Raw genomic sequence first — 15,890 nt, 5'->3', positions numbered from 1 at the left:
TAATCAGTTGGGGGAAAAAAAACTTTATTATTTCATAAACTACATGCCAATACTTTCTTTGATAAGCATTTTAAGTTAACAGCTGGGTTCGTTCCGCATGTTCTGCTTCCACACTCAACACTTCTGCAGCTGTTGTTGGGTTCCAGAATAAATAGTGCATCCAAATATCACACTAGAATGAAACAGCGCGCAGTTCCAGAAAAGAGCAATGTTTAAAAGCAACACAAACAACCTACTGAAAGTGCTTATAGATGCTGTCAGAATACCTCTAGCCTATCCCTTCTACCCCTCAGATGGCTTCAGAGAGTTCAGAATTCCAGAGGGAGGCACCTGGCCAGTGAGGCAGTCAGGTGAGTTCTAGGGCCGCTAAGTGAGGAGCCTTTCAGGCCCTCCTCCCCAGGCCTCCACCCCACCATAACAGAGGAACCCAGAACTCTGCAGAATCCTAGCAACACTCTCCCAAAGAACCCTCCCAGCCCACCACCATGTTTGCCTTGAAGACTGGCTCTCGGAGGCTAATTCCAGCCCAACCTTTATCCCAGGCTATGCGTGTTTCCTAAGAAATCCAAGAATCCCAGTTGGAGCCCCACACCCATAAGGCTCAATACAACTTCTTGCACAAGACCCCATCTCCGACTAATTCCCAACCCAGCAAAACCTCTCTACTTGTCTTCACAGCCCACCAACAACAAATTCCCTACCTGCCAGCCCTCCTCTCCGATTACTGCCTCCCCTTTCCTGTGGCCTTCCCTGGGGCCGCTGCTTGCTTTGTAGCCATTTCTAGAGGCAGCTACTTCCTTTCCCACGGGTATCCAGATAGGAGAGAGCCCTAGGGCTCCACCACCCTTCTCAGATCCTTTATTCTGTCTTCCTTTACTCTTTGCCTTAAAACCCGAGTTCTGAACCTTGAACGTTTTAGCTCATAGCCCACTGACTAATTCCAACAGTACTTACGTCATAATTCTTATTGGTTTCAACATCCATGTTGCTCATCTTTCCAATGGTTCTCCTGGGTTGAGGGACAACCCCCCTCAAAAGATGTGCCCACATACCAATCATCAGAACCTGTGCGTATTACGTAGGGTGGCAAACCCTGAACATACAAATGAAATAGATACACAGAAAGAGTAAATATGTGACGAAGTCAAGGTTCTTGAGAGGATAATCTTTTCCTGGATTATTCCAATGGGTCCTAAATATCATAAACAATGTCCTTGTAAACAACTAAACACGGAGAAAAGACAGGAGACAATACAGCATTGCAGAGAGAGCTAGGAGTGATATAGCCACAAGTCAACGAATGCCGGCAGCCACCACCAGAAAGTGGAAGAAGCAAAGTCAGTATTTTCCTGTAGAGTCTTCAGAAGGAGCTTGGTCCTGCCAACACCTTTCATTTAAAATTCCGGCCTCCAGAACTGTGAGAGAATAAATTTCTGTTGTTTTGGGCCACCAAGTTTAAGGCAGTTTGTTACAAAGCTTTGCAAAACCGGTACACAAGTCTTCTTTGATTGCTTCTTCTTGAGTGCCTCCCTCTACTTCAACAACCTCGCTCCCGCTCTGACCATTTTCAGTCATATCCCGGAGGATCTTACTGAACTAATTCCGAACCAAACTCACGGCCGCTGAGCCATTTCCAACCCATAGCAATTACTGTGCAGCATCTGAAATCTCAATTTTAAGCAACCCTGGCTCATCCCAACTTCTTGCTAACTCACACCTTTTATTCCCCCAACATTTCTACAATCCCTGTGAGACCTATACCACAAGGGACCTGCCAGCTTTGCAGTGTCCGTCAGCTCCGTCATGCCCTCTGGAATTAATAATGGACATAGAGTCCACCACCCATGACAATACTCAGTCCTTTGCACACTGTCCAACTCCCCTTGTCCACTCTCTTCCTTGGTTCTATTCTTACTCTTCTGGCAAAACTCCAACTCCAGCCACTCTGTGCCCACGCATTTAATGACAGGCCCAAAATACACAACAGCGTCGGCTGGTCTGACTTTGAATTCATGACCACCAATCTCAAATGAGTCATTCCCATCTCAGCGTAAGTGTTAGTCTTCAAAAACCTTTCCCTGACCAGCTAATTGTATTCTTTAATAACAATTTCACTGAGAGGTAATTCACATACCATTAAATTCACTCTTGTAAAGCGTATGACTTACTGAGTTTTAATATAGTCACTTGCAAAAGCATGCCATCACTAGGGCGTTTTCATCACCTCCCCCAAATACCCTGAACCCATGAGCAGTCAATTCCTGTTCCTCCCTCCCCACAATCTCTAGCAACCACTGGTCTGTCTGTCTCTGTGGATTTAGCTATTTGGGGACGTTTCATATAAGTACGTCATGTGAGGGGGCTTTAACAAATGCATGGAAAATTCCATGATCTTTCCATTCCACTCTCCCATAAACTGTTGGAAGTCCCTTTTATCTGTGGGTGTAGTCCCGTTCACCTTTCCACTCCTGTTGGGCAGGAACGTCTATCAGCATAGACTCACTCACCGGTGATGGCTAGTCCAGTCAGTGCAGGGTGGGATCCCTAACAGTATTTACCTCTACACTCTTCCCAGAGTTCCTCTTGGCCTTGAGCTTCTGACGCTGACCTCCCCCATGCTGTGCTTTGCCTTTCCCTTCACTGAGGTTAATATGTATCTACCCTCTGGTTAGCGATTTACCCTCCCTTCCTCTCATCCCTGGTTCTCTTCAGAGAACCATTATTTCTGGGTAGAAATCTTTTTCTCAGCTTTCTACAGCAGTGCTTTCATGTAATTATTTGCCTTGCTGTGATTAATTTCACTTGGCACAATGTACCCTGGTTCTGTCTCTGTATGAGGCGTCACACAGATTCATTATACTTTAAGGTAGAAACAAACAAATCTGTCCTGGAAGGACAGCCAGGATGCTCGCTAGAGGCCAGAACGGTGTGACTTCATCTCACATTCTTTCCTGTTAGTAGGAGAGAGCAGTCCTTGGCAAAGGACATCACGCTCGGCCACGTAGAGGGAGGGGCAGGCCAAAAGGGGAAAGACTCATGATAAGACGGACTGACACAGGAGCTATAATGACGATGGGCAGCGATTGTGAGGAGGGCACAGGACTGGGCAGTGTTTCCTTACGTTTGCACATAGGGTTGCAATGAGTCAGAACCAACTCCATGGTACCGGACAACGTTGTATATAAATGGTCATCTATTCACTCGGCTGATGGACACTGAAGTTGTTGCCCTTCCTGTGCTACTGTGAATAGGACCATGGTGAACATTAGTGTGCATAACCCTATTTCTGTCATAGCTCTTACTTTTGATGGATACCCAATAGGAGGATTGCTGGACTAGGTGGTATTTTAAAGGAAGTGCCATAGCATTTTCCACTTGGGTTGGGCCACTGTTGTCCCACTAGGGGTGGATGGAGGTTCCAGTCTCTTCACACTCTAGCGAGCATTTGTCGTTTTCCTTTAGAAACAAAAACTAAAACTTTCCTATTTATGCCAAGGTGAGATGATATCTCCTTATTGCATTTGATTTGCATGTCTCATCCCTAGTGGCCCAGTGGGCTATGTACTGAGCCACTAAGTAGTGATTCAAACCCACCAGTTGCTCCACAAGAGAGAGGTTCAGCTGCCTGCCCCCATAAAGATTTAAACACTTGGATGCCCACAGGGGCAGTTCGGCTCTGTTGTATGAGGTTGTTATGAGTCAGAATCACTTGTTGGCCGTGAGTTTGATTTGGAGAATGGTTAATGATGGTGAGTGATTATTTTTGGCCACCTGAGTGTCTTTGGTGAAGTGTCTGCTCATTCTTCTACTCGGTTTTTAATTGGACTTTTGTCTTTTGGTTGTTAGGTACTGACGATTGTCTACAAATTTTAGAGATTTGTTCCCTCCCGTATGTCATTACAAAAAAAAAAAAATTTTTTTTTAATGACCTCCCCCCCCAACCAATCTCTTGTTCACTCTTTGGGGTAAATCTTGATTCCTAAAAATGCTTACTTTTGTAGGAGGGCACAGTAGTCTAGTTTTCCTTCTGTTCTGTTTGCCTTTTCGGTTCTGTTGAATAGTAGATTTGTATTATCTACTAGGGCCAAGGAGCCATGGGGACACTGCCATCAGTGCTGGAGCAAAGCTGGTAGTTCAAACCCACCAGCTGCTCCACTGGAGAAAGTCAAGGCTATTTGCTCCTATAAAGATTTATAGCCTCCAAAACCCTATAGAGTGTTACTGTGGATCAAAAACCACCTGATGGGAGTGGGGTTTTTTTGGTTTGAGTATCAAGTCCAAATTTGTCCTCATTTATTTTTTTGATGATCTTTATAGTTTTAATTTTTACATTTAAATCTGTAACCCACCTTGAAATCATCTTTGTATAAGGTGAGAGATCTGGATCCTGTTTTATTTTTCTGGAAATGGATCTCCACTTTTTCCAGAACCACTTGTGGATGAGATTATTCTTTAAGAAAAGAAATAAACTGGTTTGGTCCCACCCTTGAATATCAAGTGACAAGAAATGGAAGGTCTGTTTCTGGACATTCCATTGATCTTTTCTATCCATCTGCTCCACCGTATAACTCTCTCCAGAAGCAAATAGACTAGTGGGTGGTTCTGGCTGACAGATGAATAGGAATGGCAGGGAAATGGAGTTTATGGTGAGGATTGAAGGGCCATATGTCCGAGGGATAAGAAGTCGAGAGAAGAAAGGGGTTGTGGATCAAAGATGATCTTTGTGAGAGCAGCTGAACAAACCAACTGGCATGGTAGTGGCCGGGCAGAGAGCACAGAGACAAATTACAAGGGTGACCGGGAGGGACAAAATTCTAAGAGGACACTAGTGACCCACATCCTGGATCATCTCCTTCCCTTTGAGCGTAGATGGAGTCTGTGAACATGATGAGCTAACATGTGCAGATCGCTCCTTCAATTATGGAACGTTGTATGTCATCGGAATCAGGACTCTGCATCAGTGGGAGTGGAAGGGGAGCAGTACCAGGGGGAGAAGGCTCAACGTGGAACCGCAGGAGCAGGGTGGCTGAGGTCCTGCGGAGGAGGAGATCCTCAGAGCTAAGCAAGTGCAGGAGCTTTGACATCAGGGTGTGACGGGGCTCCTATACAAAGGGTAGGGAATCACCCCAGAGGGCTGTGACCAGAGGTGAGTGAGGGGGCATAACCAGAGAGACAGGTGAGGTGATGACAACCGTGAAAAGGCACGAGGACCTCGGTGCTAAAATGGCTAAATCCCAAAGCATTGCTTTTTTTTTTTTTTTTTTAAAGCCAAGCCATTCAGGATACAGCAGAACCCCGGACCACATCAGTCCTCAACATAAGCAGATTTCAACGTAAAATGTCAAGGAAAGTTTGCCTCAGAGTTCAAACTAAACATCGGAATCCAACCGGTGAACGTGATTTTTTAAAACAAAAGCAGTTAGTGTTGCGGTCACTCAGCGTTAGTTAGCTTTGTTAGTACCAGTTATTTAGACCTTTTGCAGCTGTATTCTAAGCGTTTTGGCTACAATTTTCTTAGTTTTTGTGGCTTTTTGTACAGTTTTTAGATTTTAAAAAGTGGTTCTAAGAAAGAGTTTTTTGAAAAGAATCTCATCGGAAGGAACTGGTTAACTCTGTTATTGATATTGTTGATGATAATTTAGTAAACCCTTTTAGAAAACAGTTACGGAAATGCCAACAGCAGACCACATTAGTCAGATTTTTTTTTTTAAGAGAAAGCCAGCTAGGTCCTAGTGGTAAAAGGCAAGGGAGGAATAAAACTCCTGAAAAGCAGCTACCAGTTGATTTGATGGAAGGGGATTCCCCTTCCAAACACTGACTCTCTCTCCATCCCTCCTCTCCACACCCGTGTCCACAGATCCAAACCCTCATCCGTCTCAAGGTATCCATATTGTAGTTCTTAAAAAACTTTTTAAATGTGTTTCTTATTTAAATTATATTATTTAACTCTGAACTTATTTACTTTGAAATTTCTGTGGAATGTTTTGTATAAAAAGGCAAGGTTAGGGTGAAATCTTGGTGGTTGAGAACAGATTAATAACAGTTTTCAGTTATTTCTTATGGGAAACATTGATTCGGAACTCGACTGCATTGCATCTCCACGCTCCTTCCAGAACAGATTAGAGTCGAGGTCCAGGGTTCTACTGTATAATGATCTAACAGTGGCCAGGCAGAGAGCACAGAGACAAATAGCAAGGGGGACTTGGAGGGACAAAGCTCTAGGAGGACACGAGTGCCCTATGTCCTGGAATAATCTCTGCCTTCCCTTTGGGTGTAGATGGAGTCTGTGAACATGCTGAGCTAACCTATTCAGATGGTACCTTTGAGTATGGGACGTTTGATGGCAAAGGGAGATTTATCCTGGCTGGGCCTGGCCTCATCCAAGGAACCCTTTTAAAAGCAGATTTATTTTTCACCTGGCTAGTGGCAGAAAAGCGAGACAGAGAGACATGCAGGGAGAAATCCCCTGCTGGCTTGTGAACCACCCCTGGGGGTCTCATGGCAAGGAAGAGCAGAAGTGACCACCACGGATGAACCTGAGACAGAGGGCTCCAGGCACGGGATGCCTGGACATGTGGCCTACAGAAATGGAGACACATTTGTGGTGTTTGTTTTAAGGCACTGAAGTCATGGTAATTTATTAACCATGAACATAAATCCTGGTCGACCCAAGATAATGAGTAACCTACTTTCCTTCTCCAGTGGGTTCTCCACATGATAAATTACGTGGCCCTTCTAAGAGGGATTTCACCTCCCAACCCCTAAACCATGGGGTGGGCAACCCTCTTTCTGCCTAGGGGCATTTGGATATGTATAAAATCATTCGAGGGCCATCGTGGTCAAACTCACCCTCATGTGATGGCTGGGGCAGCTTCTCTTTGGTGAGGCCTGTGAGATCAGCTGGTCCTGATGGTGGCCCATGGGCCTCACATTCCCCCTCCCTGCCCTACATGCACCCGAGGATGTGAGACAATAAAGAGGTGCCCCCTGAAAAAGCTGCATGGGGACGTTCACGCTCTTAGAGAGTCACCACATTTCCATGAAGGCAAGCCAAGAAACAACAACAACGTAAAACTGTAACTCACTGTCACCGAGCCAAGGTCAATTCATAGCGACTCTACAGGAGTTTCCCAGACTGTCTCTGTTGACGGGAGTAGGAAGCCCTGCCTTTCTCCTGCAGAACACCTGGCGGTGGTGAACTGCTGATCGTGTGGATCACAGCCCAACCTGTAACCACTGTGCCGCCGGGGTGCCTTATCATTACGGCAGGGGCTGGAAGAAATGCTGATAGAAGCAACCTATACTTAGGGCAGCACACTGATTAAGGGGCAGCACTTCTCGAGGGGCCTCCATGTGGACGGGTCAGGAAGAAGAGAACCTGATGGGAATGCTGGGATAAAGCCAGAGACACTAGACAACTTCCACTTGTGACACTGAGGACGTAAACAGAGGTGGCCACAGCCTCCGTGGTATCTTTGAAAAGGGCAATGCATTAGGTGGAAGAACTACATTTTGTAGAGTTTTGTTGCTAGTTTCTTTCTGGAAATTTTTCCTTTGTGGATTTTTGCTGCTCGTTTCTCCTGCTGTCACATGCTTATTTAAGTGGGCAGCGTGTTTTCTGCTTTTTAAAATAGAATCCTCTTGCCTAGTATTGTACACTAAGTAGCTGTTCAGTGATGATGTGTGCCTGGACGTGGGTAGGATCATGACCAAGAAAAGACTGTTTATCTCACTGAGCACCACTAAATTCTCTCAGAATCCGAAAGAGGGAAGAAAGGGCAATCAAGTCACATGAGAATTAAATCCTGCTCTGACAAAGATCCATCAGCATTGTTTTCTCTCCGCAGCCCGGAATTCACATTGGCTCCTTAGACTAGATGGTTTCATTTTGCTGATGACAGTTCCCAAACAACTACACTGGGCATCTAGGAAGGACCCATCAAAATTTGTTTTGTTTTGTTTTTTAAAAGCAATAATATTAACAGGAATTACTAAACAAATTCAAAATATTTCATCATTCCTAGCAGATTTTGTGAAAAACAGGCCAAGTGACTGTTTGGTGATGGAGACTGCCCCCTGCTGGGAAGAGAGATGCGCTTTTTATTAACACCAACCAGTTACATAAACAACCACCTCCACCGTAAGCCCTCCCTCTACTAAGAACTGTGCGTGTGGTACAAATGTGCTTTGTATGCGCGCACACACACACACACACACACACACAACCGCTGTCGTGGACCAAGCAAGCAAGCGGGAATCAGTCAGATATGAGACTTGGCAAGGTGAAGCTCAAGGAGCCCTGGAGGCTCCCTCATTAAGCTGGGCCCCTCACTCAGAGGTCGGAGTTTAAACCCACCAGCCACTCTGTGGGAAAACAAGGCCTGGCCATCCGCCCCCATAAAGTTACAGGAATGTTCTGGGAGAGTTCCACTCTACCCTACATGAGTATTCAGAATGGGCCAAACAGCTGACAACAACAACAAAGTCAAGGCCAAAGTAAGAAGTATAAATGTAGGATGGGAATAGGCCTGAGTTCGTGAGAGAGACTGAGTGAGTGCGAGTGTGTGTGCGTGTGTGCATGTATAGGACTCTAAAAACTGGAAAAGTTTCAAACTCAGACCAAGGTAAATGAAGGTTGGAGATGAAACTCATTTTAATAGCTTTACCACAAGCCCAGACGGACTGGGCAATGCCTGGCTACCATTACTGAACGTTCTGAGAAAAGAATAGAAAAATCCAGACCAAATAGGAAAACATACGGAACCAAATTTCAAATTCCCATGGCTTCCAGACTTTTCAGAACTCTGGAGACTAGATGAATCTCTGAAATTACTGCTCAGAGATAATATTTAAACATTAAACCCAAAGCACCCTTTGAAGTCTTTGTAAAACCAAGCAATCATTTAACTATGAATTGCCCGTCAACATTCATTTTTAAAAAATGTCTGCCTTGTGCATTAGACTCTCTTAAGAACTATCTATATGGGATCAAATTGACAACAGCAACTCAAAAGACAAAGGGGGGCAATGGATTAACATTAACAGGAGGAATAACTCCAAAAAGGATGGTGAAAATAGCTGCCCAGCTGGAAGGATGTCATTAGTGTCACTGAATTATACATGCAGACAATGTTGAATCGGTGCATGATTTGCCGTGTATATTGTCATTAACAAAACAATTTTAACAGGGATCAAAAGAAAAAAATTACATACAAAGTATTTTTTTCTAGATGGACAACAGAGAAGTGGGTGAATGGAGACGTCGGACAGTCTACGATATGACAAAATAATAATTTATAAATTATCAAGGGCTCATGAGGAAGGGGGGAGCGGGGAGGAAGGGGAAAAAAATGAGGAGTTGATTCCAGGGGCCTAAGTGGAGAGCAAATGTTTTGAGAATGATGAGGGCAATGAATGTACAAATGTGCTCTACACAATTAATGTATGTATGGATTGTGATAAGAGTTGTATGAGCCCCTAATGAAATGTTTTTAAAATATTTTTTTCCCAATCTTCCTCCAAATCTGAAAAACTTAAATGTGGTAATAAAAATCCCAGCAAATATTACGCTTCATTGTTTCACTAAACTGCTCTTTCTAAAAAGTGTAATTCAGTAGAAAAACATGATCCTGTCTGTGGTTGAAGTAACCACTTAGACGAGAATCCTTGTGCTGACTGTTGAGCGCATCACCATCTTTAGTATCTATTTAAAATTTTATTTATAAGGACTTAGCTGATACCACCAAAATAAGTATATCACCAAGACTGTCTAATGGGGGAGGGGGCAAGCAAAAGCATTAACTGTACTTAGAACAGCGGGCAAGTTTTGCTAACACCTCTCTCTACAGTGCTCTGAAAATCATGCACCTGGCCCATGGGGTTTCAAGCTCGACCTATTTAAGAATATTGTTTCTCTTTCCCATCAGAGAGAGGGAGAGAGGGAGCAGAGCTAGAGAGAAAGAAAGAGAGAGGTGTTCTTTTGTTCTGAGTCTGGGATACATGACACAGAGTGATAGCGGCTAAAGGGAATTTTCAAACACCAACAAGAAAATAAACTTTTTCGGAGGGGCCTTTCCCAAAGTTTCTGATTTTCTCACTTGAGCAGTAAAGTGGTTTGCTTTTTTAAGTTGTTTTGTTGTTTTTTTCCTTTTCTCCACAGAAAGATTTTAAAACCTTTGGTATTAAATGGGATATCTGCAAGCCTGTGGTGGCCATCTTCCAAAGGCCATGCCTACAGAGAAGCACTTTTAAATGTTATACCAAACCCAAAGATGTAAGAAATATGTGTTTGTGGCACTCTGGATGTGCCTTCTTGTTCATTAGGAATATCTTCAAGACTTGAGTGCATGTGTGTCCACACTGCACCTCCGGGCTCAAGCACAACTGTGAGGATGGCTCAGGGCCGGGCAGTGTTTGGTCTGTTGCAGTGAGAGCCGCTATGAGTCAGCACCGGGTTGACGGCACCTAACAGCAACACATGGTTAGTCTCCCTACTCGACTCCCGCAGCACGTGACACGGGTGATCGCTCCTTCTTCCTAGGAACACTTTCTTCACTTGGTCCACAGCACCACGCATGTTCTCCTAGTTCTTGCTTCCCTGGATGCAGGCTCTTTCTCCGCCTCCAGATCACTTAATGATGGAGAATGCCAAGGGCCAGTTACTAATCTTCTTCCTTACCTTCACATACTCACTAAGTGATGGCACAGCCTTAACTATCAACTGTATGCCAAGAGCTCCCACCACTCTTCCTCCCAGGATACAGGAGTGGAACAGCAGCAGGGGGTTCTTCCTTGTCCCATTTCCTTCTGGCCCGGTGGGGGTGCTAGAGAGCAGGGTCTCCAGAGAGGCCTCCCAGCCTTCTCAACCCACTTCTGGCCTGGTCAAGCTCTAGCTTTCAAAATGTGGTTTCACAGCTCAAATGGTCAAAGGCTCAGTCAGTGCAGGCTCACGGTTTCCTTGACAGTAAAAGCCCTAAAAAATGCAGGATGCCTTTGATCTGTTTGTTTTCAGTCAGTTCCATGTGCCAGTAATCACACCAACAAAATTCTTTCCGAGACAGAAGTCTCAAGGCCTTTTAATTTATTTTCTTCCTCCCCACTCTCCATAAACGATTAGCAGCCACCTGGTGGCCATATGAAGCAACAGGTCTGTGATGTTCAAGTGGGGCTGCACAACAGAATTATTAAGGAATTTCTTCTAAGTCTCCCTGTCCAGCAGACCGATGGAATCAGCAGCTCTGCAGGTGGGGGCAAGGTGGTGGGCAGCCATGAACAAGAGCCACTCTGTGCAGTAGGTAAAGGGGCTGTGCCTGACCTCTCATCTCCACCACCGGATGAGTCACCATGTCCACGAAAAAATCCACAAGGCTTTTGTTGCTCAAAAGCGGTTTTCAATTCCTATCTCTTAGTCTCTAGGGCCTAGAAGCAATTTATTATTTTTCTTTCGCTACCCCATATAAGTGAGCCCTCTTTACTCCCTTTCTTTTGTAAACATGTATGTCATCACAGCTTACTGACACTGGTCAGCACACATGGACACACACACTCTGATCTTTTCAACGCTTGACCTGAGTTGGCATGAAGTATCCAGGTTATCACAGATGGCACATTCTCCAAAACTGGTGATCACTCAGCATGGGTTTGTGTCTTGCCCACTTCCAGCGCCAGCTTCCTCATCAGTGTGCCAAATAACTGCTATGACAGAGTTCCGCTTCCACCACCAGCTGCGACACCCAAAGCCCTAAAACCTCAGTGGCTTCACACAAAGCTGTCTGTCTTGCACCCAATACAGTCAAGTGGGTGGGTGGAATGATCTTCTCCACCTAGCATTCCATGACGCAGGTGTCTTTCATTATATGGCTTTGCCCTCTGCTGGGCCCAAGTGGGAGCAGAGGGAGCAGAGATGGGGCTGTTTTGTTCTGGGGAGACATGGATGATGCTGCCCACAATCTGCTGACAGAGTAAACCACAGGGCCTCTCTTATGCACAAGAGGGCCAAGAAACGGAGTCCAGGTGTGTGTCCAGCAAGAGGAGGAAACTCTCATAGTGTAAAATCCTACTAGGACTAAACCCCAGTTGTTTTCACAAGTGCTGGATCCCTTTCCACAATGATTGTCCATATTTACAAGGGTCCCAACAACGTATACGAGTTCCAATGATTTCATACCTCTTAAAATGACTGAATAATTCCATTGTGTGATATGTGAATTATATGCCAATAAAGCTAATGTGGTAGATAATTCTATGTCAACTTGAAGATATATTAAAGTCTACGGTGTGAGATCCAACCTGTCAATCAGGTCTCAACCTGATGGTACCTCCTTGAGAGTGCAGCCTTCTTACAGCCAGGGGAACTAAGACCCCATCCCCCACCTCTCTGGCTTCCTGTTGGCTCGGACTATGCCAGTGAGGCTGAGACCTGCGGGGACCCCCACCATGTTTCCACCGACCTTGGAGCCACTCGACTATGTACCCATTGGCCTGTGAGGTTCATGCCCGAATTCCAAATGACCTTTCTGTGTCATTATAGATGGCTATGTGAGTCTGAAGAGGGCCTTATGGAGTAGTGTTGGATTTAGGGACTTAAGTTGGACTGAGCTGGGATGCCTTCTTGATATATAATTATCTCTTGATATAGTATCCTCTTACATATATATTAGTGTCAATGGATTGTTTTGCTACATAACCCGGTATAACATAACTAAAGAAATTAAACTCTGTAGTGCTAGCGTTTTTGTCTGTCTTGTTCACGGATGTACCCTAAGTCCCTAGAGCACACCCTCGCACATAGCAGGTAAAAAATAATCTTCTGAATGCATGAGCAGATGTATGCGCAAGATGAATCACAGATATGGTGGGGTTTTTTGCAATAAAGGCAAACTACTGTATAAACTCAAGTATCAGCTGACCCAAATATCAGCCGAGGCCCCTAATTTTATCACAAAAAAATGCATTAAAAATGTGTTGAAAAACAGCTTACACATGAGTATATCTGGTAAATGGATCGGGGACTTATAAATAGTGAATTATATTACCTAGACAAAAGATTACATGAAAACTCTTGGGAAAATAAAAATATACTTCTAGGCACCAAACATCATACAAATGCACAATGTAAATCCACCTACAAGTTGGTTAAACACAAAGTAAACTCATCTCTTGTGCACATATAGAACATTCACTCAAACAGCAAAGACAATGGCTACACCTTCTAGAAAGTACTATTATAACTGATTACGCATCCTCTAGCAAAGGTCAAAAGCTCATCTCCAACTTTCTCAGACCCACCAGCCACTCTGGAAGATGGGCTGCATGCTCCCATAAAGGTCTGCGGTCTCAGACGCCCCTGTACTGGATCCTTATGGAGTCACAGCGCACACGGGTTAGGCAGGGATATACTCCAAAAATGAACAACTAAGGAAAAGAGCAAGGAAGTAACCAAGCTGAAATAAAAATAACAATTAGGGGCAAAATCTTTAGCATAAAAGTTTTGCTCAGTTCAAATAAGAATATAAGAATTCACTTGTGATTTATGTAATTCTCTGACAAAATTCCAAAAGCATTTATGAAAAACTGCTTCGTAAACCACAAAGCAGGATTCAACCATCAGTCAATTACTTATATAAATGACAGCCCTAGTTTAAAATGTTTTATGGATTAGCTAAGGGAGCTGGTTCAGATTAAGGTGAAAAAATTCCTTATATCTCTACCCACAGATCAGTGTTTCCCAAAGTGGGTGATACCGCCCCCCTGGAGGGCATTGGAACAATACAGGAGGGGTTGCAAAAGCAGATACCTACACTTTATCCTGGATGACGGGCAGGGGTGCAAAAAAAGTTTAATTGGGAACCTATGATCTAGACAGAATATTCAGGAAAAACTGCACCAGTTAATCCAAACATTATGAAAGTAAGAAAGCCAAAAATGACCTCACATCTAGAGTGTTAAGACTCTAAACCAGAAACAGAGGAATAAACAGTAAATCAATTCAGTGCAGTAATTGTTCTTTAAGGAAAGGGAATGCAACAAATTGAAAAAGTCTACAAAACAATTAGCTCTGTTCAATAAAAATAAAAAAACAAGCTGCTCCCTCTCTCTCCATCTGAATTTTAAAATGAAAATTTATAATAACGACTCCTCAATAAACAAACACTGACATTCACAACACCAGATTCAGGAAGGGATATTGTGTGACCCAATTTTGTGAATAATTGTAACTGAACACCTACTCAATTTTTAAAATGCCTTGTCAGGCACCTACCTATGCAATCTAGAGTACACTTGAGTTGAAGTTTGCTTATTTTGAGCTTGGTTGTGTTTAAAGACCAGGGTGGGGGTGGGGAACCTGGTTAGTGACATTTTATAATACTTGAAATCCAGGAGGGGAATCTAGGCTTAAGAACCTAGATCAAGAGTGATACATCTTACCCAAACAACCAAAACTAAGGGAAAGGTTTAAAACAAAGGCTGCTTAACAACATTTGATAGAAAGAAAAGTATGGCATTTTAAACACTCTGGAAATAAACTGATGTGAGGGAAAGAAATATGATGCTAGCCAGCCACAGGAAAAAAAATCGGACATCAACCCCCTTTAAATTCTATGATTTAAAAATTAGTTTTGAAGGTCAGGATGCATCCCAATTTGGCAATAGCTGCAAAATGCAGTATTTCCCGCAACTTTAGAGGCCAAGATTTGGCTCCTTTATTTTAAGCAGTGTTCTTTCAACAGCTAAAGTCTAAAGCCATGAGAGTAAATTCCTTGCAAAAAAAGAAACTTTTTACTTTGGACTGGGAACATGGCAGCATATAATTTTACTGAAGAAATGAACAACTTCAAATGTAATTAAGTATCTCTTTGGAATTGGGATTTTAAAGTCTACCTTCAAAATCAAGTGATGCTGCATGATGTTCTTTGGAAGACCGGCATAAATGCTAGCATTGCGATTGCAGTATCCCAGATCCTTATTAGGTAGGAGTCGATCAGTAAACTGACCCAGACTGACAGTCGGGGACACGGACAGAGACACAAAAGAGTTACCCAAGAGGAATGCTCCTTCATCTGGTGTTGGTTGCTGTGAGGGCCACCGGCATGGCCGCGCCAAAAGCAGTTTTGGCAGAGCTGGTAGTTGTGGCACTGCTGGCATCGGTACCGGAAGCCCATCATGCTCTCACACCGGCAGTAGGAACACTCCACAGGATGGAAGACTGGCAGACGCGAGGGAGCACGAGAAGGGGAGCAGAGAAAGAAAATTCAGAGAATCCAGTCAATACAGAGAAAATCCAAATCTCATGTAAAAGGCAAGGGCAACAGCAACATTGGAACCAAAGACTCTCAACTGCTAACTAGGCAAAGCCACCAGCCTCCTAGAACCACACAAGACTTATTCATACAGGAGACGAAACAAAACCTTTCCACTTAGAGTACTAGCTTCCAATCTATCTTTGGAAACAACCGACTTCTTCCTTGATGAAACACGTGTTTCTTAAAGTGTCGATGAGCATAGAAGGAAGGAGGAGAGAGAAGCCTCCACTCCAAAACTGCCTGTCCAGACAATTGTTGGTTTTTGGTGGTTGTGTGTGTGTGTGTGTGTGTGTGTACACATACATACATGTGTGTATACATATATATCTGTTTCCTTCACTAACTTGTAAAATCCTGAGAGCCAGGGCTGCCTTGTAAATAGTATTTTACAAAGTACATTGGGCTGGTGCCTGAAAATGTTTGCTGAATTAAATATAACTACATATCTGGACATAAATGGTAATTGGTTGAATAAAGAAGGTCAAATATATTTAAGTATTAGTTTTCAGTCACAGCTCTACCTAAGTAAGACCATGAAGAAATGTACAGCATCCTGGACCAAAAAAGGGAGAGTGATTTGGAGCAAGG

The 15,890-nt window shown here is 43.8% G+C and overlaps 1 protein-coding gene and 1 long non-coding RNA gene across 16 annotated transcripts in view; both read right to left on the bottom strand.

Moving 5' to 3' along the window:
• Window positions 1-15,890, bottom strand: part of DTNB (dystrobrevin beta) — a 292,810-nt gene that overhangs the window by 208,309 nt on the left and 68,611 nt on the right. For all 14 annotated transcript variants that reach the window (XM_045286980.1, XM_045286982.1, XM_045286984.1 and 11 more), the window contains exon 7: window positions 15,039-15,205. In XM_045286980.1, coding sequence (XP_045142915.1) covers window positions 15,039-15,205 — 167 coding nt within the window. The remainder of the gene's footprint in view (window positions 1-15,038; window positions 15,206-15,890) is intronic.
• LOC123521331 lies at window positions 4-2,599 on the bottom strand. Of its 2 annotated transcripts, none has more exons than XR_006679789.1 (3): window positions 2,559-2,599; window positions 955-1,093; window positions 4-172 (listed from the first exon to the last, which is right to left on the bottom strand). It is a non-coding gene; the product is annotated as an uncharacterized LOC123521331 (long non-coding RNA). The 2 variants fall into 2 exon arrangements; XR_006679788.1 differs by having other exon boundaries at window positions 2,508-2,572.

This window comes from Echinops telfairi, unplaced genomic scaffold (assembly GCF_000313985.2).
Source record: "Echinops telfairi isolate 266 unplaced genomic scaffold, ASM31398v2 ScPeMD7_9;HRSCAF=40, whole genome shotgun sequence".
In the NCBI taxonomy this organism is placed as follows: Eukaryota; Metazoa; Chordata; class Mammalia; order Afrosoricida; family Tenrecidae; genus Echinops; species Echinops telfairi.
The sequence above is the reverse complement of the archived record's forward strand: the minus strand, read 5'-3'. Positions and strand labels throughout refer to the sequence as shown.